General features: G+C 49.6%; 1 protein-coding gene across 5 annotated transcripts in view; it reads left to right on the top strand.

Annotated features, from left to right (window-relative positions):
• Positions 1 to 6,705: 6,705 nt before the first annotated feature.
• LOC147116858 (WD repeat-containing protein 97-like) overlaps positions 6,706 to 27,277 on the top strand; it is a 154,840-nt gene continuing 134,268 nt past the window's right edge. The window contains exons 1-3 of one of the 5 annotated variants that reach the window (XR_015078322.1): positions 6,706 to 8,650; positions 10,116 to 10,216; positions 24,140 to 24,273. Coding sequence is in view for 4 of the 5 variants with exons in the window: in XM_085987269.1 (XP_085843395.1) it covers positions 10,186 to 10,216; positions 24,140 to 24,273 (165 nt within the window). In the remaining variant the exon portion in view is untranslated. The remainder of the gene's footprint in view (positions 8,651 to 10,115; positions 10,217 to 24,139; positions 24,274 to 27,277) is intronic. The other 4 variants (XM_085987269.1, XM_085987268.1, XM_085987267.1 and 1 more) reach the window with 4 other exon arrangements.

Below are 27,277 nucleotides of genomic sequence, written 5' to 3'. Positions count from 1 at the left end.
TAGCGCTGATTGAGAAGAACACGGGATAAAGAACAAAGGTCCGCAGAGCCATAAACCACAGAATGAGGCCATTCGGCCCAATGTGCCTGTGCCGGCTCTTTGAAAAAGCTCTCCAATTAGTCCTACTCCCCTGCTCTTTCCCCAAAGCCCGCTAAATGTTTTCTCTTTAAGTATTTATCCAATTCCCTTTTGAAAGCTTCCACTGCCCTTGCGGGTAATGAATTCCAAATCACAACAACTTGCTGTGTAAAATAAAAATGCCCTCATTTCTCCCATGGATTATTTGCCAATTATTTTAAATCTGTGTCCTCTGCCACTGGAAACACTTTCTCCTTATTTACTCTATCAAAAACCCTTCATGATTTTGAACACCTCTATCAAATCTCCCCTTAACCTTCTCTGCTCTAACCTTCAAGCCCAGTCTCTCCACATAAATGAAGTCCTTCATCCCTGGTATCATTCTAGTAAATCTCTGCACCCTCTCCAAGGCTTTGACATCCATTCTAGTCCCAGTAATAGGATGGGAAACCAGACCTTACTAAAAAAATTTTAAATGTAGACTCCTGCTGGGATACATTTCTATGGACACCAGAAACACTAACTTACCCAACTGGTCACTCTTCAGTGTATCATCTGGTTATTTGACTGTGGGGTGCATCACAGCCAAGCCCAGTTCGGTCTTAACGAGCATACAGACACTTACATATTTTTGTACTGGTCACTGGGTAGCGATCAGGAATAATTTGCCTCCTCTTCTCCCCTTCAAGCACAGAAGGAACTCATTCGGCCCATCGTGCCAGTGTTGGCTCTGTGAAAGAGCTGTCCAATTAGTCCCACTCCCCTGCTCTTCCCCCATATAGCCCTTGCAAAGTTTTTTCTTTTCAATATTTTTTTCAATTATTATTCAACATATTATCAAATTCCCCGAATCAATATTTGAAAAATAAACATTTTAAAGGGAGGTAACTGGAGGAGCGACATGGTAATTGTACACTAAAAGACACATCAATGACAGTGGACTATGGAAAATACTCAAACCACAACTGAGAGAGTGGTTAACAAAGCATATGGGATCTTGGGCTTCATAAATAGAGGTATTGAATACAAAAGTAGAGAAGTTATGCTGAATCTTTATAAACATAGAAACATAGAAAATAGGAGCAGGAGTAGGCCATTCGGCCCCTCGAGCCTGCTCTGCCATTCAATGAGATCATGGCTGATCATCCAAATTCAGTACCCTGTCCCTGCCTTCTCCCCATATCCCTTGATTCCTTTAGCTCTAAGAAATATATCTAACTCCTTACATAGAAACATAGAAGATAGGAGCAGGAGTAGGCCATTCGGCCCCTCGAGCCCGCTCCGCCATTCGATGAGATCATGGCTGATCATCTAAACTCAGTACCCCGTACCTGCCTTCTCCCCATATCCCTTGATACCTTTAGCTCTAAGAAATATATCTAACTCCTTCTTGAATATATTTAAAGACTTGGCCTCAACTGCCTTCTGTGGTAGAGAATTCCATAGGTTCACCACTCTCTGGGTGAAGAAATTCTTCCTCATCTCTGTCCTAAATGGTTTACCCCTTATCCTTAGACTATGACCCCTGGTCCTGGACTCTCCGACCATCGGGAACATTCTACCTGCATCTAGTTTGTCCAGACCTGTCAGAATTTTATAAGTTTCCATGAGATCCCCTCATTCTTCTAAACTCCAGCGAGTATAAGCCCAATCGAACCAATCTCTCCTCATACGTCATTCCTGCCATCCCAGGGATCAGCCTTGTGAATCTTCGCTGAACTCCTTCCATGGCAAGAACATCCTTCCTCAGATAAGGCGACCAAAACTGCACACAGTACTCAAGGTGTGGTCTCACCAAGGCCCTGTACAACTGCAGCAGGACATCCTTGCTCCTGTACTCAAACCCTTTCGCTATGAAGGCCAACATACCATATGCCTTCTTCACCGCCTGCTGCACCTGCATGCTTACCTTCAGCGACTGGTGCACAAGGACACCCAGATCTCGTTGCACTTCCCCTTCTCCCAATCTATTGCCATTCAAATAATAGTCTGCCTTTCTGTTTTTGACACCAAAGTGGATAACCTCGCATTTATCCACGTTATATTGCATCTGCCACGCTTCTGCCCAATCACCCAACCTGTCCAAATCATCCTGGAGTTTCTCGGTATCCTCCTCGCAGCACACACGCCCACCCAGCTTTGTGTCGTCTGCAAACTTGGAGATATTACATCCAGTTCCCTTATCTAGATCATTAATGTATATTGTGAATAGCTGGGGTCCAAGGACCGATCCCTGCAGTACCCCACTAGTCACTGCCTGCCACTCGGAAAAAGACCCGTTAATTCCTACTCTCTGCTTTCTGTCCGCCAACCAGTTCTCTATCCAAGTCAATACCTTGCCCCCAATCCCATGTGCCTTAACTTTACACGCTAATCTCTTATGTGGGACCTTATCGAAAGCCTTTTGAAAGTCCAAATACACCACATCTACTGGTTCTCCCTTATCTATTTTCCCAGTTACATCCTCAAAAAATTCCAGTAGATTAGTCAAGCACGATTTACCTTTTGTAAATCCATGTTGACATTGTCCGATCCTGTCACTGTTTTCCAAGTGCTCAGCTATTACATCCTTTATAATGGACTCTAGCATTTTCCCCACTACCGATGTCAGGCTTACCGGTCTGTAATTCCCCGCTTTCTCTCTACCACCCTTTTTGAATAGTGGGGTAACATTAGCTACCCTCCAATCCATGGGTACAGTTCCAGATTCCAGCGAATTTTGGAAGATGATCAGCAATGCATCTACTATTTCTAGGGCCACCTCCTTAAGTACCCTAGGATGTAGATTATCAGGCCCTGGGGATTTATCGGCCTTCAATGCCGTCAATTTCCCTAACACCATTTCCCTACAAATACTGATTTCTTTCAGTTCCTCCCTCTCATCAGACCCTATGTTCTCCAACATCTCTGGAAGGTTATTTGTGTCCTCCTTTGTGAAGACAGAACCAAAATATGCATTTAATTGGTCTGCCATTTCTTTGTTCCCCATTATAATTTCCCCTGCTTCTGACTGCAAGGGACCTACACTTGATTTCACTAATCTTTTTCTCTTCACATAGCTATAAAAGCTCTTAGTCAGTTTTTATGTTCCCTGCAAGCTTACTTTCATATTCTATTTTCCCCTTCTTAATTAATCCCTTTGTCCTCCTTTGTTGAATCCTAAACTGCTCCCAATCCTCAGGGTTACCGCTTTTTCTGGCCAATTTATATGCCCTCTCCTTGGATCTTATGCTACCCCTAATTTCCCTTGTTAGCCACGGTTGAGTCACCCTTTTTGTTTTATTCTTATCCCTAACTGGGATGAACAACTTCTGTAGTTCATCCATGCTGTCTTTGAATGTTTGCCATTGCCTATCCACCGTCAACCCTTTGAGTGACATTCCCCAATCAATCCTACCCAATTCGCGCCTCATACCATCGTAGTTTCCTTTATTTAAATTCAGGACCCTAGTCTCCGAGTCAACTACTTCACTCTCCATCCTAATGAAGAATTCTATCATATTATGATCGCTCTGACCCAAGGGGTCTTGTACAACAAGATTGCTAATTAATCCTCTCTCATTACATAATACCCAGTCTAAGATGGCCTGATCTCTGGTTGGTTCCTCGACATATTGTTCCAGAAAACCATCCCGTAAACATTCTAGGAATTCCTCCTCCACAGTATTTTTACTAATTTGGTTAGCCCAATCTATATGTAAATTAAAGTCACCCATGCTGACTGCTGTGCCCTTACTGCATGCTTCTCTAATTTCCCTTTTAATGCCATCCCCAACCTCCGTATTACTGTTTGGAGGTCTATATACCACTCCCACTAACGTTTTCTGCCCCTTGATATTTCTCAGTTCTACCCATACAGATTCCACATCATCAGAGTTAATATCCTTCCTTTCAATTGTGTTAATCCCCTCTTTAACCAGCAATGCTACCCCACCTCCCTTTCTTTTTTGCCTATCCTTCCTAAATATTGAATACCCCTGGATGTTGAGCCACCCTGGAGCCATGTTTCTGTAATCCCAATCAAATCATATTCGTTTACCTCTATTTGCGCAGCTAATTCATCCACCTTGTTCGAGAATGCTCCTTGCATTAAGACACAAAGCCTTCAGGCTTGTTTTTTTAACGCTCTCAGACCTATATGAATTATTATTTACTGTGACCATGTTTGATTTAAACCGTTGAGTTCTTTGCCTTCTAATTTTGTTTTTCTCCTTCCTGTCTTTTTCTTTTTTCCTTGTTTCCCTTTCCTCTGTCTCCCTGCTCAGGTTCCCAACCCCCTGCCACTTTAGTTTAAACCCTCCCCAACAGCACTAGCAAACACTCCCCCTAGGACATCGGTCCCGGCCCTGCCCAGGTGCAAACCATCCCGTTTGTACTGGTCCCACCTCTCCCAGAACCGGTTCCAATGTCCAAGGAATTTGAATCCCTCCCCCTTGCACGATTCCTCCAGCCACGTATTCATTTGAAATATCCTCCTATTTCTACTCTGAATATATTTAATGAATTGGCCTCCACTGCCTTCTGTGGTAGAGAATTCCACAGGCTCACCACTCTCTGGGTGAAGAAATTCCTCCTCATCTGTCCTAAATGGCTTACCCCTTATCCTTAGACTGTGACCCCTGGTTCTGGACTCCCCGGCCATCGGGAACATCCTTCCTGCATCTAGTCTGTCTAGTCCTGTTAGAATTTTATAAGTTTCAATGAGATCCCCTCTCATTCTTCTAAACTCCAGCGAGTATAAGCCCAATCGACCCAATCTCTCCTCATACGTCATTCCTGCCATCCCAGGTATCAGCCTGGTGAATCTTCGCTGCACTCCCTCCATGGCAAGAACATCCTCAGATAAGGCGACCAAAACTGCACACAATACTCAAGATGTGGTCTCACCAAGGCCCTGTACAACTGCAGCAAGACATCCTTGTTCCTGTACTCAAACCCTCTCGCTATGAAGGCCAACATACCATTTGCCTTCTTAACCGCCTGCTGCACCTGCGTGCTTACCTTCAGCGACTGGTGCACAAGGACACCCAGGTCTCGTTGCACTTCCCCTTCTCCCAATCTATTGCCATTCAGATAATAATCTGCCTTTTTGTTTTTGACACCAAAGTGGATAACCTCGCATTTATCCACGTTATATTGCATCTGCCATGCTTCTGCCCAATCACCCAACCTGTCCAAATCATACTGGAGTTTCTCGGCATCCTCCTCACAGCACACACACTCACCCAGCTTTGTGTCATCTGCAAACTTGGAGATATTACATCTAGTTCCCTCATCCAGATCATTAGTATATGTTGTGAATAGCTGGGATCCAAGGACCTATCCCTGCGGTACCCCACTAGTCACTGCCTGCCACTCGGAAAAAGAGCTGTTTATTCCAACTCTTTGCTTTCTGTCTGCCAACCAGTTCTCTATCCAAGTCAATACCTTGCCCCCAATCCCATGTGCCTTAACTTTACACGCTAATCTCTTATGCGGGACCTTATCGGAAGCCTTTTGAAAGTCCAAATACACCACATCCACTGGTTCTCCCTTATCTATTTTACCAGTTACATCCTCAAAAAATTCCAGTAGATTAGTCAAGCACGATTTACCTTTTGTAAATCCATGTTGACTTTGTCCGATCTGGTCACTGTTTTCCAAGTGCTCTGCTATTACATCTTTTATAATGGACTATAGCATTTTCCGCACTACCGACGTCAGACTTACCGGTCTGTAATTCCCCGTTTTCTCTCTACCACCTTTTTTGAGCAGTGGGGTAACATTAGCTACCCTCCAATCCATGGGAACTGTGCCAGAGTCTATCGAATTTTGGAAGATGACCAGTAATGCATCTACTATTTCTAGGGCCACTTCCTTAAGTACCCTAGGATGTAGATTATCAGGCCCTGGGGATTTATCGGCCTTCAATCCCGTCAATTTCTCTAACACCATTTCCCTACAAATACTGATTTCTATCAGTTCCTCCCTGTTGTGCTGAACCTTTATAAAGCGCTGGTTAGGCCACAACTGGAGTATTGCGTCCAGTTCTGGTCACCACACTTTAGGAAGGATGTGAAGGCCCTTGAGAGGGTGCAGAGGAGATTTACCAGAATGGTTCCGGGGATGGGGGATCTTAGCTACAAGGACAGGTTGGAGAAGCTGGATTTTTGTTTATTCGCTTATGGGATCTGGGCGTCGCTGGCAAGGCCAGCATTTATTGCCTATCCCTAGTTGCCCTTGAGAAGGTGGTGGTGAGCCGCCTTCTTGAACCGCTGCAGTCCGTGTGATGAAGGTACTCCCACAGTGCTGTTCGGGAGGGAGTTCCAGGATCTTGACGCAGCGAATGGTGCTGACCTGGAATTCGCTGCCGACGGAAGTGGTGGAAGCGGAGACACTCAATGTTTTCAAGGGGAGACTGGATAGGCACTTGAGGGAAATAAACTAGCAGGGCTACGGGGATAGAGCGGGGGAATGGGACTGACTGGATTGCTCTACAGAGAGCCGGCATGGACTCGATGGGCTGAATGGCCTCCTTCTGTGCCGTTATGACATACCCCTGTGCCCATTAGTTATCTGGCTGCCACTACTCGTCATTGACTATAAACCAGCCAGACCTGACCAGGGCGAATTACAGGTGTTCAACCATAATTCAAACTTTCCTTATTATTAGAGGTTTTCCCAGGGCCTGTCTCTGACTGGAACAGCACCAGCACAGCCTGGGCTGCATCTCATTCAAAAATCAATCAAATGAAATAAAGATCGACCAAACATTTTTTTAAAAAGCAGCCAGCTCGGTCCAGCTTTAAATTGTCCCGGTCTCCTAGCAACCGTTACCCGGGCGGCGAGGCCACAGCGCGGGAGAGGCGGCTCGGGTTAGCGGCAGGTTCGGCGCTAGTTACCGACAGGTTAACCGGCCAACTGGCTAGTTAATAACCGGCCCGTGGGAGATTTGTAATAGATCGCAGACTGGTTAATGAAAGGCCGGGCACTAGTTGCTGAGAGACTAGGCATTGAGAGACTAGGCATTGAGAGACTAGGCACTAGTTACTGAGAGACTAGGCATTGAGAGACTAGGCACTAGTTACTGAGAGACTAGGTATTGAGAAACTAGGCACTAGTTACTGAGAGACTAGGCATTGAGAGACTAGGCACTAGTTACTGAGAGACTAGGTATTGAGAGACTAGGCACTAGTTACCGAGAGACTAGACATTGAGAGACTAGGCACTAGTTACTGAGAGACTAGGTACTGAGAGACTAGGCACTAGTTATTGAGAGACTAGGCATTGAGAGACTAGGCACTAGTTACTGAGAGACTAGGTATTGAGAAACTAGGCACTAGTTACTGAGAGACTAGGCATTGAGAGACTAGGCACTAGTTACTGAGAGACTAGGTACTGAGAGACTAGGCACTAGTTACCGAGAGACTAGACATTGAGAGACTAGGCACTAGTTACTGAGAGACTAGGTACTGAGAGACTAGGCACTAGTTATTGAGAGACTAGGCATTGAGAGACTAGGCACTAGTTACTGAGAGACTAGGCATTGAGAGACTAGGCACTAGTTACTGAGAGACTAGGCATTGAGAGACTAGGCACTAGTTACTGAGAGACTAGGTATTGAGAGACTAGGCACTAGTTACTGAGAGACTAGGCATTGAGAGACTAGACACTAGTTACTGAGAGACTAGGCATTGAGAGACTAGGCACTAGTTACTGAGAGACTAGGTATTGAGAGACTAGACACTAGTTACTGAGAGACTAGGCATTGAGAGACTAGGCACTAGTTACTGACAGACTAGGCATTGAGAGACTAGGCACTAGTTAGCGAGAGACTATGGATTAGTTACCAATCTGTTAAATACTGGTTGTTGAGAGGCGATGGACTGGTTATACGGAGATATTCAAATTTGCTATTAACTGGTTAAACACTAGTTATTGCATTACTAGGCATGGGTTTTTGTAAAGTTAAGGATTAGTGACTAACCAGGTAAGCACTATTTACATGGCAAGTAGAGACTAGTTAGTGAGATATTAGGGATTTGTTACTAATCTATTAAACACTAGTTATTAATAGATCATGCACTGGTTAGTTAATGATTAAGAATGTGTTACTAACTAGTTAAACATAAGTTATGGAAAAGTTATGAACTGGTTACTGAGAGATTAGACATTGGTTACTAACCAATTAAAGATTATTGAGCGATTAGGTACTGGTTAGTGAACAGTTAGAGAAAATAAGGAGGGTTTGACTGGTTAATGACTCAGTGATATATTACAGACTAGTTAATGAGAGATTAGGGACTGGTTAGTGAGAAATTAGGGATAAAGTACTAACTGGCTAAACTAGGGAATAGTTAATAACTAGTTAAAGACTAATTATTATGAGATGAGGGCTGGTTAATGAGAGTTTGTTGAGAAGGTTGATAAATGATTGCTCAATCTGGTGATTTTTTAAGTAACTAGTCAAAAGTATTGGCTAGTTTTGAGGGGTTTGGACCATTTAATGAGTTTTAGAATTGCGTAGTTGCTAACCAGTTAAAGACTAGTTATTGTGCTGCAACACACTGGTTAGTGAGACACTACAAAGAAGGTAGGTTGGGGATTGATTAATGTTTATTAATGATAAGATATTGAGGGGTTAAGGGACTGACTATTGAGAGGTTAAGAGGAGTCGGGGGGTTAACTGTCTGACTGACGAGCAGTTGGGGGCCACTCGTTCCACCCCTTCGATCTCTGTTCCTTTCTCCTTCTGTTGTTTTACATTCCCCCTATTTCCTTTCTCATTTCCTGCTCCAGGTCTGACAAGGAGTAGGAGCGACAGATGCAGATTCTGGTTTTAAAAATGTGACGCTGGTTCCCCTTAAAAATGTGCAGAGCCGCAGCTGAGTGACCGGGTTTTCAGTATCTCGAGCATCCCTGATTATAATCGCTCAACCATTGGCGGCCGTGCCTTCTGTTGCCTGGGCCCCAAGATCTGGAATTCCCTCCCTAAACCTCTCCGCCTCTCTCTCCTCCTTTAAGACACTCCTTAAAACCTACCTCTTTGAGCAAGCTTTTGGTCACCTGCCTTAATTTCTGCTTATGTGGCTCGATGTCAAATTATTTGTCTTATAACACTCCTGTGAAGGGCCTTGGGCTTGGGTTCTACTACGTTAAAGGCGCTATATAAATACATGTTGTTGTTGCAGTACTCGAAGTCCCTGTGGCTTCCTACCCCAGTGTTTAGGAAGTTGTGCTACAACTATACAAAGCCCTGGTTAGACCACACCTGGAGCACTGTGAGCAGTTCTGGACACCACACCTTAGGAAGGATATATTGGCCTTGGAAGGAGTGCAGCGCAGAATGTTAGCAGGGCTCTGAGAGTTAGATTATGAGGAAAGATTACACAAACTAGGCTTGTATTCCCTGGAGTAAAGAAGGTTAAGGGTGATTTGATTGAGGTTTTTAGGATTTTGAAAGGAATTGATAGGGTAAATGGAGAGAAACTTTTTCCGCTGGTGGGTGGGGGGGGCGGGCGGCGGTGGTGGGGGGGTAGTCCAGGACAAGGGGACATAACCTTAAGATCAGAGCCCGGCTGTTCAGGAGAAAAGTTAGGAAACACTTTTTCATGCAAAGGCTGGTCGAAGTGTGGAACTCTGTCCCACAAAAAGCAGTAGATGCTAGCTCAATTAATAACTTTAAATCGGAGATCGATAGATTTTTGCTAGCCAAGGGTATTAAGGGATATATATGGAGCCAAAGCGGATGAATGGAGTTAGAATACAGATCAGCCATGATCTGATTGAATGGTGGAACAGGCTTGAGGGAGCTGAATGGCCTCCTCCTGCTCCTAGCTGTGATAGGGGTCTCAAGAGCTTCTCTGGGTCATTGTTAACTTATTAAAACTACAGTGATCTGGTGATATGAAGTGGGTTTAAGGTTGTAATCCAACCCGAGGGACTTGTGACATTATCTAAAACTTGGCAATTACATTCCAGCCTCGTAACTCGCTCTCTCCCCCAGGTATCTTTCCCCTGGGTGAGGACCAAACGCTGATCTTGTCTTCATTCCGCAGGGACAAGGATGATGCGAGGAGACGGTGGATTTAAGGTGTTCTCACGTTAACGCACTGAACTGCAGGCACCATGGAATCTGTGGAGATGCTGAACCAGGAGGGTGAGTCTGTTAATCAGTCAGTTCTGTATCCGGGAGCCTAGGCCAGAAAGGCCCGAATGACTATTTCGTTCGGTGGCTCGGTCTTGCCTCTGAGTCAGTAGGTCGTGGGTTTGAGCCTCACTCCAGACACCTGTACACAAAATCAAGGCCGACACTCCCAGTGCAGTACTGAGGGAGTGCTGCACTGTCGGAGAGGCAGTGTTGAGGGAACGCTGCACTGGCGGAAGGGCAGTACTGAGGCAGCACTGCATTGTCAGAGGTGCCATCTTTCAAAACCCTTTCATAAATCCGTGTTGACTCTGCCCAATCCTATTATTTTCTTAGTGCCCTGAAACCTTGTCCTTAATAATAGATTCTAGCATTTTCCCTACTACTGATGTCAGGCTAACTGGTCTGTAGTTCTCCGTTTTCTCTCTCCCTCTTTCTTAAATAGTGGGGCTACATTTGCTACCTCCCAATCTGCAGGAACAGTTCTAGAATCTATGGAATTTTGGAAAATGACAACCAATGCATCCACTATCTCTATAACCACCTCTTTCAAAACCCTCGGATGTAGGCCATCAGGTCCAGGGGAATTATCGGCTTTCAGTCCCATTAATTTCTCCAGTACTATTTTTTTACTAATACAAATTCTCTCAGTTCCTCATTATCGATAGAACCTTGGTTCTCCACTATTTCCAGGAAGTTTTTTGCATCTTCTTCCGTGAAGACAGACACAAAGTATTTGTTTAATTTCTCTGCCATTTCCTTATTCCCCATTATAATTTCTCCTGTCTCAGCCTGTAAGGGACCCACATTTACTTTCGCTAATCTTTTCCTTTTTACATACCTATAGAAGCTTTTACAGTCTGTTTTTATGTCTCTCGCTAGTTTAGTCTCATATTCTATTTTCCCTTTCTTTATCAATTTCTTGGTCCTCCTTTGCTGAATTCTAAAATCATAGAGTCATAGATTTATACAGCACAGAAAGAGGCCCTTCGGCTCATCGTGTCCGCGCCGGCCATCAAGCCCTGTCTATCCTAATCCCATTTTCCAGCACTTGGTCCGTAGCCTTGTATGCTATGGCATTTTAAGTGCTCTTCTAAATGCTTCTTGAATGTTGTGAGGGTTCCTGCCTCTACCAACCTTTCAGGCAGTGAGTTCCAGATTCCAACCACCCTCTGGGTGAAAAAGTTTTTCCTCAAATCCCCTCTAAACCTCCTGCCCCTTACCTTGAAACTATGCCCTCTGGTTATTGACCCCTCTACTAAGGGGAAAAGTTCCTTTCTATCTACCCTATCTATGCCCCTTTTGTACACCTCAATCAGGTCCCCCCTCAGCCTTCTCTGCTCTGAGGAAAACAACCCCAGCCTGTCCAGTCTCTCTTCATAGCTGAAGCGCTCCAGCCCAGGTAACATCCTGGTGAATCTCCTCTGCACCCTCTCCAATGCAATCACATCCTTCCTATAGGGTGGTGACCAGAACTGCACACAGTATTCCAGCTGTGGCCTAACTAGCGTTTTGTACAGCTCCATCATAACCTCCCTGCTCTTATATTCTATGCCTCGGCTAATGAAGGCAAGTATCCCATATGCCTTTTTAACCACCTTATCTACCTGTCCTGCTGCCTTCAGGGATTTATGTACATGCACACCAAGGTCCCTCTGAGCCTCTGTCCTTCCTAGGGTCCTACCATTCATTGTGTATTCCCTTGCCTTGTTAGTCCTCCCAAAATGCATAACCTCACACTTTTCGGGGTTAAATTCCATTTGCCACTGTTCTGCCCATCTAACCAACCTGTCTATATCATCCTGTAGCCTGAGGCTTCCCTCCTCGCTATTTACCACTCCACCAATTTTTGTGTCATCTGCAAACTTACTGATCATACATCCTACATTCATATTTAAATCATTAATGTACACTACAAACAGCAAAGGACCCAGCACCGATCCCTGCGGTACACCACTGGACACAGGCTTCCAGTCACAAAAACAACCTTCGACCATCACCCTCTGCCTCCTGCCACTAAGCCAATTTTGGATCCAATGTGCCAAATTGCCCTGGATCCCATGGGCTCTTACCTTCTTGACCAGTCTCCCATGCGGGACTTTGTCAAAAGCCTTACTGAAGTCCATGTAGACTACATCAACTGCACTACCCTCATCCACACACCTAGTCACCCCCTCGAAAAATTCAATCAAATTGGTTAGACATGTTCTCCCCCTGACAAAGCCATGCTGACTATCCTTGATTAATCCTTGCCTCTCCAAGTGGAGACTAATTCTGTCCCTCAGAATTTTTTCCAATAATTTCCCCACCACTGATGTTAGGCTCACTGGCCTGTAATTCCTTGGTTTATCCCTACTACCCTTCTTGAATAATGGTACTACGTTAGCTGTTCTCCAGTCCTCTGGCACCTCCCCTGTGGCCAGAGAGGTTCTGAAAATTTGTGTCAGAGCCCCTGCAATCTCCTCCCTTGCCTCACACAGCAGCCTGGGATACAAGCCTGCTAAAACTGCTAGTACCTCCTCCCTCTCAATACTAATTTGTTCAAGTATATCACAATCCCCCTGCCTGATTTCTATGCCTACATCGTCCTTCACCATAGTGAACACTGATGCAAAATATTCATTTAAAACCTCGCCTACATCTTCTGGCTCTACACACAGATTGCCACTTTGGTCCCTAATGGGCCCTACTCTTTCCCTGGTTATCCTCTTGCCCTTAATCTTCTTATATATATAAATCGGTACTTCTGCCTGTCTGTCTGTCATTCTGTCATTCTGTCAGTCTGTCATCGCGTGTGCGTCTGTCGGGCTATGCGCTCGAAAGTTACAGGGCGTACCTACGCGCGCGTTACCTCCAAAGAAAGCTTACGCTTCCGAGACGGTTTTAAGCATATTTACGTTTCGGCCGGGCTAAAATCGCGCCCGCGGTATCCCAAAAACCTTCAACGTTCCGCTCATTAGCATCTCATTATCCGCTCATTAGCGACAGAGTGACCTCGAACTCGACCAATCGTACGCCGGGTTGCTCGCGTGTGCCGCCGGGCCAATCGGTGCGTGTGTGGCCGGGCCTTATCGTTCTGAACCGAGGTGAGTCGCCGCCATCTTGATTCCAAACTTTTCCTTTCTTTTTCCCGCTTTCTGCGTCTTAAAAAAAAACGTTGCTTTTATAACACATAGGCCTAGAAATTGAGTTTGCCTCTGCCAGGGCTGTAGCGCCCGAAATTTAGCGCCAGCGTTAATTGCCGCTGCGCCCGCCAAAAATTCAGCTGCGCCGCGCCCAGACGGCTGCGGGCGCTAATGGAGGGTGTCAGCGCCTCGCAATGGGCGCTGAATGCAGGATTGCGGCGCTAATCCCCCGCTGTGGCACCCGATGCGGTGCGGCAGGCTGGGGTACTGCAGGCCTCCTCCTTCTGTTAAGGAGGAGCTGCCTGCAGCCGACCGCTGGCCGGTGGAATCGCACGAAAAATGAGCCCGGCACCTCGGAGAAGTGCCGGGCTCGAGGCCCACACACATCTGTGCCGCGGGGGGGTGGTGGAGGAGTCCGGGGAGGGAGGTGCGGGCAGGCGGCCGCCGGGAAAGCGGCTGGCCGCCGCGCCACCTTAATGCGCCGGCGCTAAGTCCAGCAAGAAACTTTTGAAAAATCGTTGGTTGCGGCTGCCACGGGCGAGGCGGCCGCAACTGAATTTCGGCGTCCGGCCGCGTTACCACGGCAACCGGGACGCTGCGCACACCGATGACATCATCGGTGCCGGCGCAGCGCTACCGGCTAACGCCGATGGTAGGGCCCAAATCAATTTCCGAAGCGGCTATAATTCCGGCGCAAGGCCCTCTACCGCCTCTAATTGGGCGCTAACCCCACTCAATTTCTAGGCCATATTGTTTTAAAAAAAAAATGATTTAGAAAGTAATTAACTTATCTAATCTCATTAATTTTCCTACCTTTCCCCGTTTTTCCAGGTAGGCCTAGAAGCCTCGGCGTCTCCTCCGCACCCATGCCCGAGCTAGGCACCTCCCGGCCCCACTCGAAGGCTGGAGGGCCGAGCCTCAGCCCAGCGCCGCTAGGGTGCGCGCGCAGCAGGAGCTGAGACGCGGTGTCTCTCCCTGGCTCGGCCGGGGGGCGGGGCTTGCTGAGCGTCAAGCGTCACCCTGGTAACCGGCCCCCCGGCCGTCTCGCACAGCCGCAATCGGCGGTCTTCACCTCGGGGGGGGGGGGGGGGCCGCGACCCTCTGCGGGGGCCGCGACCCTCGGGGGGGGGGCCGCCAAGCGTCACCCTGGCAACCGGCCCCCCGGCCGTCTCGCACAGCCGCAATCGGCGGTCTTCACCTCGGGGGGGGGGGGGCGCGACCCTCGGGGGGGCCGCGACCCTCGGGGGGGGCGCGACCCTCGGGGGGGGGGGGCCGCGACCCTCGGGGGGGGGGGTCCGCGACCCTCGGGGGGGGGACCGCGACCCACGGGGGGGCCACACCGCCCGCCCCCCCCTCCCCTTGCCACCCCTCCCCTTCGCCCCTTCCCCCCTTCCCTTCCCCCCCGCCCTCCCTTCCCCCCCGCCCTCCCTTCCCCCCCCCGCCCTCCCTTCCCCCCCCCGCCCGCCCTCCCTTCCCCCCCCCGCCCTCCCCACCCCCCCAGTCGCTCTCTCTCTCTCTCTAACAACAACAACATGCCCTTGAAAAAGCCTCGGCACCGCCGGGCACTTCAGCTAGTCTATATATATAAATCGGTACTTCTGTCTGTCTGTCTGTCATTCTGTCTGTCATCGCGTGTGCGTCTGTCGGGTATGCGCTCGAAAGTTACAGGGCGTACCTACGCGCGCGTTACCTCCAAAGAAAGCTTACGCTTCCGAGACGGTTTTAAGCGTATTTACGTTTCGGCCGGGCTAAAATCGCGCCCGCGGTATCCAAAAAACCTTAACATTCCGCTCATTAGCATCTCATTATCCGCTCATTAGCAACAGAGTGACCTCGAGCTCGACCAATCGTACGCCGGGTTGCTGGCGTGTGCCGCCGGGCCAATCAGTGCGTGTGTGGCCGGGCCTTATCCTTCTGAACCGAGGTGAGTCGCCGCCATCTTGATTCCAAACTTTTCCTTTCTTTTTCCCGCTTTCTGCGTCTTAAAAAAAAACGTTGCTTTTAAAACACCTGGGGCTAGATTTTCAGTTGCTTGCGCCAGCAGTTAGCGCCTTAAGAGAAGTGATTTTCGGGCGCTATGCGTGTAGCGCCCGGGCGCAGCGCAGTTTGCGCCCCGCCCCAAATTAAGTTGCCCGTTAGCGCCGGCGCAAAGTTTAGCGGCCGCCCGGATGCGCGCGCAGAAAATGACGTCACATCCTCGTGCAACGCCCTTTGGCCGCCCCGAATACAAACTTCAGTCGGACCGCCCGATTGTGCGGCTGGCGTCCAGTGCGTTTGTAAAATGGAACGCAACACACCCTGGGGAGCGCAAATTAAAGGGCCCTCCTCCTGCACTATAATGGAAGGAACCAGTGTGTTCTGAATGGTGTATTTATGTCCTCCTCCTCCTCCTCCTCCTCCTCCTCCTCCTCCTCCTCCTCCTCCTCCTCCTCCTCCTCATCATCATCATCATCATCATCATCATCATCATCCTGTTTTTCCCCCCCCCCCCCCCAGACTCTGCCTTTGCAAAAAAACACATGCACCCTTCCCCTTTAAGAGCTCACTGGCACCAGAGTGTCTGCCGTGCGCTGCGCCCGAGCTCGGGTGTTGCGCTCTGCACCGCCGGCTTAGCGCCTAAAGATAGTAGTGGAACGCCTCTTTTAGCGCTCCACCAACCTCTTAGGGCGAAGCCACTGAATTTCCGGCAACGGGGCGCTACTTTGGGGCGGGCGCTAAGGTTAGCGCCCCAAAACTGTCTATACTGAAAATCTAGGCCCTGTTGTTTTAAAAAAAAATGATTTAGAAAGTTATTAACTTATCTAATCTCATTAATTTTCCTACCATTCCCCGTTTTTCCAGGTAGGCCTAGAAGCCTCGGCGTCTCCTCTGCACTCACGCCCGAGCTAGGCACCTCCCGGCCCCACTCGAAGGCTGGAGGGCCGAGCCTAAGCCCAGCGCCGCTAGGGTGCGCGCGCAGCAGGAGCTGAGACGCGGCGTCTCTCTCTGGCTCGGCCGGGGGGCGGGGCTTGCTGAGCGTCCAGCGTTACCCTGGCAACCGGGTCCGCCGGCCGTCTCGCACAGCCGCGCCGGCCGTCTCGCACAGCCGCAATCGGCGGTCTTCACCTCGTGGGGGGGGGGGGTCGCGACCCTCGGGGGGGTGGGGGGGCCGCGCGCGCAGCAGGAGCAGCTGAGACGCGGCGTCTCTCTGGCTCGGCCGGGGGGTGGGGCTTGGTCAGCGTCACGGTTACCCTGGCAACCGGGCCCGCCGGCCGAGCCAGAGAGAGACGCCGCGTCTCAGCTCCTGCTGCGCGCGCAATCGGCGGTCTTCACCTCCGGGGGGGGGGGGCGCGACCCTCGGGGGGGGGCGCGACCCTCGGGGGGGGGGGGCCGCGACCCTCGGGGGGTGCCCCCGCCCTCCCCCCCTCCCCCCCGCCCTCCCTTCCCCCCCCTTTTTCCCCCCCCCGCCCTCCCTTCCCCGCCCCTCCCCCCCGCCTTCCCTTCCCCCCTTTCCCCCCGCCCTTCCCCCTCCCTTCCCCCCGCCCTCCCTTCCCGCCTCCCTTCCCCCCCGCCCTCCCTTCCCCCCTCCCTTCCCCCCCCGCCCTCCCTTCCCCCCCGCCCTCCCTTCACCGCCCCCGCCCTCCCTTCCCCCTCCCTTCCCCTCCCACCCTCCCCTCCCCCCCGCCCTCTCTTCCCCCCAGTCGCTCTCTCTCTCTCTTCCAACAACAACATTCCCTCGAAAAAGCCTCGGCACCGCCGGGCACTTCAGCTTGTCTATATATATAAATCGGTACTTCTGTCTGTCTGTCTGTCTGTCATTCTGTCATTCTGTCTGTCATCGCGTGTGCGTCTTGCGGGTATGCTCTCGAAAGTTACAGGGCGTACCTACGCGCGCGTTACCTCCAAAGAAAGCTTACGCTTCCGAGACGGTTTTAAGCGTATTTACGTTTCGGCCGGGCTAAAATCGCGCCCGCGGTATCCGAAAAACCTTAACATTCCGCTCATTAGCATCTCATTATCCGCTCATTAGCGACAGAGTGACCTCAAGCTCGACCAATCGTACGCCGGGTTGCTGGCGTGTGCCGCCGGGCCAATCGGTGCGTGTGTGGCCGGGCCTTATCGTTCTGAACCGAGGTGAGTCGCCGCCATCTTGATTCCAAACTTTTCCTTTCTTTTTCCCGCTTTCTGCGTCTTAAAAAAAAACGTTGCTTTTAAAACACATATTGTTTTAAAAAAAATGATTTAGAAAGTAATTAACTTATCTAATCTCATTATTTTCCTACCTTTCCCCGTTTTTCCAGGTAGGCCTCGAAGCCTCGGCTTCTCCTTCGCACCCACGCCCGAGCTAGGCACCTCCCGGCCCCACTCGAAGGCTGGAGGGCCGAGCCTCAACCCAGCGCCGCTAGGGTGCGCGCGCAGCAGGAGCTGAGACGCGGCGTCTCTCTCTGGCTCGGCCGGGGGGCGGAGCTTGCTGAGCGTCCAGCGTTACCCTGGCAACCGGGGCCGCCGGCCGTCTCGCACAGCCGCAATCGGCGGTCTTCGCCTCGGGGGGGGCCGCGACCCTCGGGGGGGGGGGGGGCCGCGAACCTCGGGGGGGGGGGGCCGCGACCCTCGGGAGGGGCCGCGACCCTCGGGGGGGGGGCCGCTGTGCGCAGCAGGAGCAGCTGAGACGCGGTGTCTCTCTCTCTGGCTCGGCCGGGGGGCGGGGCTTGGTCAGCGTCACGGTTACCCTGGCAACCGGGCCCGCCGGCCGAGCCAGAGAGAGACGCCGCGTCTCAGCTCCTGCTGCGCGCGCAATCGGCGGTCTTCACCTCGGGGGGGGGGGGGGCCGCGACCCTCGGGGGTGGGGGGGGCCGCGACCCTCGGGGGGCCGCGACCCTCGGTGGGGGGGGGCGCGCGACCCTCGGGGGGGGGGTCCGCGACCCTCGGGGGGGGGGCCGCGACTCTCGGGGGGGGGTGCCGCGACCCTCGGGGGGGGGGGGCCCCCCGCCCTCCCTCCCCCCGCCCTCCCTTCCCCCCCGCCCCCCCCGCCCTCCCTTCCCCCCCTTCCTCCCCCCCTCCCTTCCGCCCTCCCTTCCCCCCGCCCTCCCTTCCCCCCCTCCCTTCCCCCCCGCCCTCCCTTCCCCCCGCCCTCCCTTCCTCCCCCCTCCCTTCCCCCCCGCCCTCACCGCACCGCCCTCCCCCCCCTCCCCTCTCCCTCCCCCTCCCCCCCTCCCCTCCCCCCCTCCCCCCTCCCCTCTCCCTCCCCTCCCCCCCTCCCCTCCCTCTCTTCCCCCCAGTCGCTCTCTCTCTTCCCCCCAGTTGCTCTCTCTCTTCCCCCCAGTCGCTCTCTCTCTTCCCCCCAGTCGCTCTCTCTCTCTCTTCCAACAACAACATTCCCTTGAAAAAGCCTCGGCACCACCGGGTACTTCAGCTAGTATACTTATAAAACACCTTGGGATTTTCCTTTATTTTGCCCGCCAGTGTTTTTTCATGCCCCTCTTCGCTCTCCTAATTTCTTTTTTAAGTACCCCCTTGCACTTTCTATACTCCTCTAGGGCTTCCACTGTATTAGTCCTTTGTATCTGCCAAAAGCCTCCCTTTTTTTTCCTAATCCATTCTTGTATATCCCTTGACATCTAGGGTTCCCTGGGCTTGTTGGTCCCACCCTTGACCTTCACGGGAACATGTTGGCGTTGTACTCTCTCTATTTCCCTTCTGAAAGACTCCCACTGCTCTGATGTGGATTTTTCTACAAGTAGCTGATCCCAGTCCACTTTGGCCAGATCCTGCCTTATCATATTAAAATCAGCCGTCTCCCAATTTAGAACCTTTATTTCCGGTCCACCTTTGGCCTTTTCCATGACTACCTTAAATCTCACCGAATTATGGTCACTGTCACCAAAATGCTCTCCCACTGACACTTCTACCACTTGCCTGGCTATTTTCCCTAGAATTAGGTCCAGTACCGCCCCCTCTCGTAGGACTTTCTACATGCTGGCTCAAAAAGCTCTCCTGGATGCACTTTAAGAATTCCGCACCCTCTAAGCCTTTCACACTGACTATCCCAGTTAATATTGGGGAAGTTGAAATCCCCTACTATTATTACCCTATTATTTCTACACTTCTGAGATTTGCCTACATATCTGTTCCTCTATCCCCCGCTGACTGTTTGGGGGCCTGTAGTACACTCCCAGCAAAGTGCTTGCCCCCTTTTTGTTTTTAAGTTCTACCCATATGGCCTCATTAGAGGAACCTGCTAAGATATCATCCCTCCTTACTGCAGTAATTGACTCCTTGATTAATATTGCGACACCCACTGCTCTTTTCCACCCCCCCTCTGTCTCGCCTGAAGATACTATACCCCGGAATATTGAGCTGCCAGTCATGTCCCTCCCTCAACCGTGTCTCTGTGATAGCAACAATATCATACCCCCATGTGTTCATCAACACCTTCAATTCATCTGCCTTACTCGCAAGACTCCTTGCATTAAAATAAATGCCATCCAGCCTTGCCATACTCCCTTGTACCATTACATATTTGCTCTGCCTTCCAGGCTGACTTGTTTTTTCCTCTATATTTGGCTGTGCATCACCCCCTACTACAGCTCCACTCCGTATCCCATCCCCCTGCCAAGTTAGTTTAAACCCCCCCCAACAGCACTAGCAAACCTCTCCGCAAGGATGTTGGTCCTCCCAATCCTCAGGCTTACTACTCTTTTTGGCAACATTATAAGCCTCTTCCTTTGATCTAATACTATCTTTAACTTCTCTTGTTAGCCACGGTTGGACCACTTTTTCTGTGGGGTTTTTGTGCCTTAAAGGAATGTATATTTGTTGCAAATTATGTATTAATTCTTTAAATGCTAGCCATTGCTTGTCAACCGTCATACCTTTTAATGTAGTTTCCCAATCTACCTTAGCCAACTCGTCCCTCATACCTATATAGTTTGCTTTGTTTAGATTGAAGACCCTAGTTTCGGATTTAACCAAATCACTTTCAAACTCAATATAAAATTCTATCATATTATGGAAGGCCCCTTTACTACAAGGTTATTAATTAACCCTTTCTCATTGTACAATACTAGATCTAAAATAGCCTGTTCCCTAGTTGGTTCCTCAACATACTGATCCAGAAAACTATCTTGCATACATTTCATGAATTTGTTCTCCACACTATTACTGCAAATTTAGTTTGGCCAGTCCATATGTAGATTAAAGTCCCCCATGATTACTTTATTACCCTTGTTACTGGTGCCTCTAATTTCCTGATTTATACTCTGCCCTACATTACAACTACTGTTTGGGGGCCTATAAACAACTCCCACCAATGTTTTCTGCCCCTTGCTGTTTCTTAGCTCCACCCAAACTGATTCTACTTCTTGATTTTCGGAGCGAAGATCCTTTCTCTCTACTGTCTTTATCCCACCCTTTATTATCAGGGCTACCCCTCCTCCTTTTCCATTTAGCCTATCTCTTCTAAAAGTTAAGTATCCTGGAATATTTAGTTCCCAACCTTGGCCACATTGCAACCACGTCTCCATTATGGCTATTAGATCAAACCTATTAATTTCTATCCGTGCTATTAATTCATCTATTTTGTTGCGAATGCTTCGCGCACAGATATAGTGCCTTAGCTTTGACTTATTTCCATTTTTCCCTGATGTCACCTTAGTCACTGATGCCCTATTACCTTTGTTACTCTCTCTGTCCCTTCCTGACCCACTCTGCTTATTTTTACCCCAAACTCTACTCTGCTCGAGAGCCTTGACATTTCTCTCGCTGCTTTTAAATTTACTCTTTCCTGAATCTCCCCCCCACAGAGCCCATCCCAACAGAACAGCTCCCTCTTTCCCCAGTCCTGGTGCCAGTGCCCCATGAACTGAAACCCCTTCCTCCCAAACCACTCTTTGAGCCACACATTTAAACCTCTAGGCCTAGAAATTCACTATGGCCCCGCCAGCTGGCTAGCGCTGGGCGGGAAGCCTATAGCGATCGTCAGATATTCATTGTTAGCGCCCCAATTCGGAGCCGGGCGCTATACCAGGGTGTGCCCGCCTCCGCTTGGGGCGCTGACACTGAATATCAGCGCTCTTGGCGCCGCTGCGCCAGCCGCTGCGGAGCGGCAGGCTGCGGTACTGCAGGCCTCCTCCTTCTCTTAAGGGGGAGGTGCCTGCAACAGCCGGAGCCCCGATCGCGAGTGCCGGCAAAAGAGCCCGGCACAACGGAGAAGTGCCAGGCTCCCGCAAACCAGCCGGCAATGCCGCGGGGGGGGGAGGTGGAGGAGGCTGGGGAAGGAGGTGCGGGCAGGCGGCCGCCGAAAAAGCGGCCGGCCGCACCTTCCCCTTTAAAGCGCCCCACTAAGGATTCAGTACGGCCCCGTTCTCTGGTCGCTGTTTGCGGCCGCTTCGGAGGAGGCGGCCGCAACGAAATATGGGGATCGGGCCGGTTTCGGGGCGGTACCGGGGCACTGCACACACCGATGACGTCATCGGTGCCGGTGCAGCGCTAACGGCTACCGCCGCCAATACCGCTGCGCTGAATATCTGCGCAAACTCATTTTTGGCGCAAAATCACTCTTTAGGCGTTAACTGAGCGCAAAGCTGGCAGCGCCCTAATGAATTTCTAGGCCCTAATCTGTTTGTCCCTGTGCCAATTTGCACGTGGCTCGGGTAACAATCCAGAGATTATTACCTTTGACGTTCCGTTTTTAAATTTGGATCCTGGCTCCTCAAACTCCCTCAGAAGATCCTCATTCCTAGTTCTATCTATGTCGTTGGTTCCTAAGTGGACCACGACAACTGGATCCTCCCCCTCCCACTCCAAGTTCTTCTCCAGCCGCGAGGAGATGTCTTTAGCCCTGGCACTGGGCAGGCAACACAACCTTCGGAACTCCCGGTCACGACTGCAGAGCCCAGTATCTATCCCTCTGACTATACTGTCCCCTACCACAACTACATTCCCTTTCACTCCCCCCACTTGAATGGCCTCATGCACCATGGTGCCATGGTCAGCTTGCTCATCCATCCTGCAGGTTTTTCCATACAGGCCCCAAGAATCTTATACCTGTTGGACAAGGGCAAAGGCTGATGCTCCTCCAGTACTGCACCTGGGGTCCCCTTACCTGCCTGAGTTGCAGTCACGCCCTCCTGTCCCTGACCACGAACCAGACCTGTACCACTACCTAACCTAAGGGGTGTGACTGTCTCCTGGATCAAAGTGTCCTGGTAACTCTCCCCATCCCTGATGCCCCACAATGTCTGCACCTCAGACTCCAGCTCAAAAACTCTGAGCTGAAGTTCCTCAAGACGCAGGCACTTACTGCAAACATGATTGTCCGGGATCACAATGCTCTCCAGAAACTCCCACATGCTGCAGTTGAGGCACAGCACCTGCACTGCCATCCCTATATGACCTTGTTTTATTTAATTAAATTTGTAATTAGGTAACTTAGTTTACAGTGTCGTTTCTTGACTATTTACTTGATCTAGATTAAGTTATGGGTACTGAAGTTAAATATCTACCTGTAACACACAGCACTACAAGTAGTGGAGGCAAAAAGCAGCAACTCCTTCACGCTCTTCTCCAAATTCCCACTCTTTCCAAAATTCCCAAATAAAACACTGTTCAAGTACACTCCATTTTAAGACTGCTCTGTGCTCTGCAGCAATGTTTACTCTTATACTCTAGGAGCCTCACCCAATTTACCGGTGTTAGCTCAGCTCCCATGCTCCTGGTGATTAGCGCCTATTCAAGAGAAACACTTACAGCTGACTGACTGTTAACTGCCACTGGCAGGCAGCTTCTGTTAACCACAGTTTTTAAAGTTCTGGGTTAAAATCAAAATGTTCAACTAAATTTCACTTTTTACAGCTTCTACTTACCCAATGCTTACCAGAAATTCCCACTCTTTCCAAATAAAACACTGTTTAAGTCCACTCCGTTTAATCCCGCTCCGTGCTAATGAAAGGACAGGCTCAGCTGGTCAGGCAGCATCTGTAAAGAAAGCAAAAATGTTGCCCATCCCTAGTTGCCCTTGAGAAGATGGTGATGGGCCTTCTAACTGAGGGGCTTGCTAGGCCACCTCAGAGTGCAGTTAAGAGTCAACCACTTTGGTGTGGGACTGGAGTCACATATCGGCCCAGACCGGGTAAGGACGGCAGGTTTCCTTCCCTAAAGGACATTAGTGAACCAGTTGGGATAGTGCCTTAACTTTCCTACATTACAACAGTGACTACCTTTCATTGGTTGTGAAGTGTTTTGGGACGTCCTGAGGCGGTGAAAAGCGCTATAGAGATACAAGCTCCTTCTCTTCCTCCCACTCACTGAGATGCTCAATTCTCCGCCAAATTGTCTTTTAAAGACATTTTTAATTATTTTTTTATCCACACTTTTTGTTTGGCCTTTTTTTCTTCCCTCCCACATGGCAGCTGTCTTTCATTCTGCCAGCGCAATTTATACTTCATCTAGAGCCATCCTTTGTTTCTTAACCTGCCCCATTACCACCTCCTCTTGCCTTGAATATCTCTCAATGTCTCTTAATCTCTCCTGCTTTCTATCCTATCACAGACCTTCCCTTTCGTTCTTTCATCCCCTCCCCTTTTCCCAGCCCCTAAACTTGCTTTCCTTTTCCTGCTTTTTTCCAGTTCTGATGAAGGGTCTTCGACCTGAAACGTTAACTCTGTTTCTCTCTCCACGGATGCTGCCCTGGCCTGCTGAGTTTTTCCAGCGTTTTCTGTTGTTATTTCGGATTTCCAGCATCCGCAGTATTTTGCTATCGTATTGTCTTTTAAAGAAAGCTTTTACGGGTTTTTTTTTAGTTTTGAAAACTTTCCTGTGATCTCTTTTCAAGGTTTGGTCAATCTCAACCAATCGGCCCAAACACTGACAACGCCAAAGTCGACTGATGACCAGGAGAGTATAGAGGAGAAAGCTCACCGGATGTGGGCCACTCTGAGAGAGGTGGTTCGTAACTCGGTAGAAAAGGTACAACGAGGTCTCTGGCTTTTCATAGAATGTGCATGGCGCAGTTACTGTCCTTTTACCTCTGAGATGTGGGTTCAAATCCACCACAGACCCATCTTCCGTCTGTTGGTGATATAGAGGCGCAGAGTACAGGAACAAGGATGTCTTGCTGCAGTTGTACAGGGCCTTGGTGAGACCACATCTTAAGTATTGTGTACAGTTTTGTTCGCCTTACCTGAGGAAGGATGTTCTTGCCATGGAGAGAGTGCAGCGAAGATTCACCAGACTGATACCTGGGATGGCAGGAATGACGTATGAGGAGAGATTGGGTCGATTAGGCTTATATTCGCTGGAGTTTAGAAGAATGAGAGGGGTTCTCATTGAAACTTATAAAATTCTGACAGGACTGGACAGACTAGATGCAGGAAGGATGTTCCCGATGGTCGGGGAGTCCAGAACCAGGGGTCACAGTCTAAGGATAAGGGGTAAGCCATTTAGGACAGAGATGAGGAGGAATTTCTTCACCCAGAGAGTGGTGAACCTGTGGAATTCTGTACCACAGAAGGCAGTTGAGGCCAATTCATTAAATATATTCAAGAAGGAGTTAGATATATTTCTTAAGGCTAAAGGGATCAAGGGATATGGGGAGAAGGCAGGGACAGGGTACTGAGTTTGGATGGTCAGCCATGATCTCATTGAATGGCGGAGCAGGCTCGAGGGGCCAAATGGCCTACTCTTGCTCCTATCTTCTATGGAACAGTGAGTCTATGGAACAAGATAGATATTGCTAAACATTTATAAATCACTGGTTGGGCCTCAGCTGGAATATCGTGCCCAATTCTGGGCACCGCACCTTAGGAAGGATGTCAGGGCCTTGGAGAGGGTGCAGAGGAGATTTACTAGAATGGTTCCAGGGATGAGGGATTTAGTTATGTGGAGAGACTGGAGAAGCTGGGATTGTTCTCCTTAGAGCAGAGAAGGTTAAAGGAAGATTTGATAGAGGTGTTCAAAATCATGAAGGGTTTTGATAGAGTAAATAAGGAGAAATCATTTTCAGTGGCAGAAGGGTCAGTAACCAGGGGACACAGATTTAAAGTCCAGGAAACTCTTTTTTATCCGGCACCGACGGGACCGGCGTGGTGCCGGTTGATCAAAAAGTCCGAATTACAGCGAGGTATACTTACTAAGGTACGAAAGCCATGTACACGGCCACAGATCCAGGCGTCCCTGTTGCATGGCAACAGGTGCAGGAACCCCGGTTACACGGCCACCGACCCAGGAACCCCGGTTACACGGCCACTAATATGAAGTAAAACTTACTTGAACCTATGCCTGAATTTTGCCGGTTAAGAGAGATTTCCGGTTATTTAGGTGCCGGTAAAAAGAGTTTCCTGTAATTGGCAAAAGAACCAGAGGTGAGATTAGGAGAATTTTTCTATGCCGCGAGTTGTTATGATCTGGAATGCGCTGCCTGAAAGGGTGACAGAAGCAGATTCAATAATAACTTTCAAAAAGGAATTGGATAAATACTTGAAGGGAAAAAATTTGCAGGGCTCTGGGGAAAGAGCAGGGGAGTGGGACTAATTGGAGAGCTCTTGCAAAGAGCTGGCACAGACACGATGGGCCAAATGGCCTCCTTGTATGCTGTAAGATTTTACGATTATAAATGAATTCACCAGTCTCAGCCTCCAGTGAGTCAGAGGCTAGTGAGCACTGAGCCACGGCATAAAACTGTCCCCAAATCCGCAATCTCACTCGAAAGATGTAAACAGATAAAATATCACACTGGATCAGTCAGGTGGCGTTGTCGGTGGGTGGGTCTGAGACACATTGTTGTCACTTTCACAGTAACAGTTCACTAAACACTCAGCCAGTGGCACAGTGGGTAGCACACTCACCCGTGAGTCAGAAGGTTGTGGGTTCAAGTGAGCCCATAAACCAGCCCGACGCTCCTAGTACAGTAGTGAGGCAGGGAGGGGCTGTCTTTTGGATGATATGTTAAACCGAGTGTTAAGTCTGTGTGTTCTAGTTATTGTTAATAAGAATCACTGCACACAGACCACAAGAGTAAATTCAACAGGTCTTTACTAGTCGGAGGTCAGGCTGAACTGCCCAATAAATCATTACACAGCACTTATATACCGGTGTGGTCACCACCGGTATTACAGTATACAGCAGCCAAGATAAAGTAGTGCATCTCTTAAAATAGTTCTCTTAAAGGTGGAACGGTTACATACACCACACCGAGGTCCCGTCTGCCCTCTCAGGTGGACGTAAAAGATCCCACAGCACTATTTTGAAGAAGAGCAGGAGAGTTCTCCCGGGTGTCCTGGCCAATATTCATCCCGCAACCAACATCACTACAACAGATTATCTGGTCATTTACCTACATTGCATTTTATTACAACAGTGACTACACGTCACATTCTTCATTGGCTGTAAAGCACTTTGGGACGTCCTGGGATCACAAAAAGGCGCTATAGAAATGTAAGCTCTTTCTTACTAACTAAGATACTACCTCCGTTACTAAGATTAATGTTATACAGTACCTATCTTTTGTACAAGGTTATCACCTGCTGTATAACATTGATCAGGGATAGAGTGGTCTCCAGGACTAGTTTCGATTGCCATGGAGGGTCGGAGAGGGATTTAATAGATTTTTTATCCCCCTACCCTAATTGGCCTGGGTTTTTTTTATCTGGTTTCTCGCCTCTCTCAGGTTCTGTACGCTGACGACACCGACCTCTACCTCACCACCACCTCTCTCGATCCGCCCACTGCCTCTGATTTGTCACACTGCTTGTCCGACATCCAGTCCTGGATGAACAGAAATGTCCTCCAATTAAATATTGGGAAGACCGAAGCCATTGTCTTCGGTTCCCGCCACAACCCTAGCCGCTGACTCCATCCCTCTCCCCGACACCTGTCTGAGGCTGAACCAGACTGTTCGCAACCTTGGTGTCATATTTGACCCTGAAATAAGCTTCCAACCACATGTCCGCGCCATCACTAAGACCACCTATTT

Source organism: Somniosus microcephalus, chromosome 5 (assembly GCF_052327205.1).
Source record: "Somniosus microcephalus isolate GS21.2 chromosome 5, FLI_Smic_1.0, whole genome shotgun sequence".
In the NCBI taxonomy this organism is placed as follows: domain Eukaryota; kingdom Metazoa; phylum Chordata; class Chondrichthyes; order Squaliformes; family Somniosidae; genus Somniosus; species Somniosus microcephalus.
The sequence above is the reverse complement of the archived record's forward strand: the minus strand, read 5'-3'. Positions and strand labels throughout refer to the sequence as shown.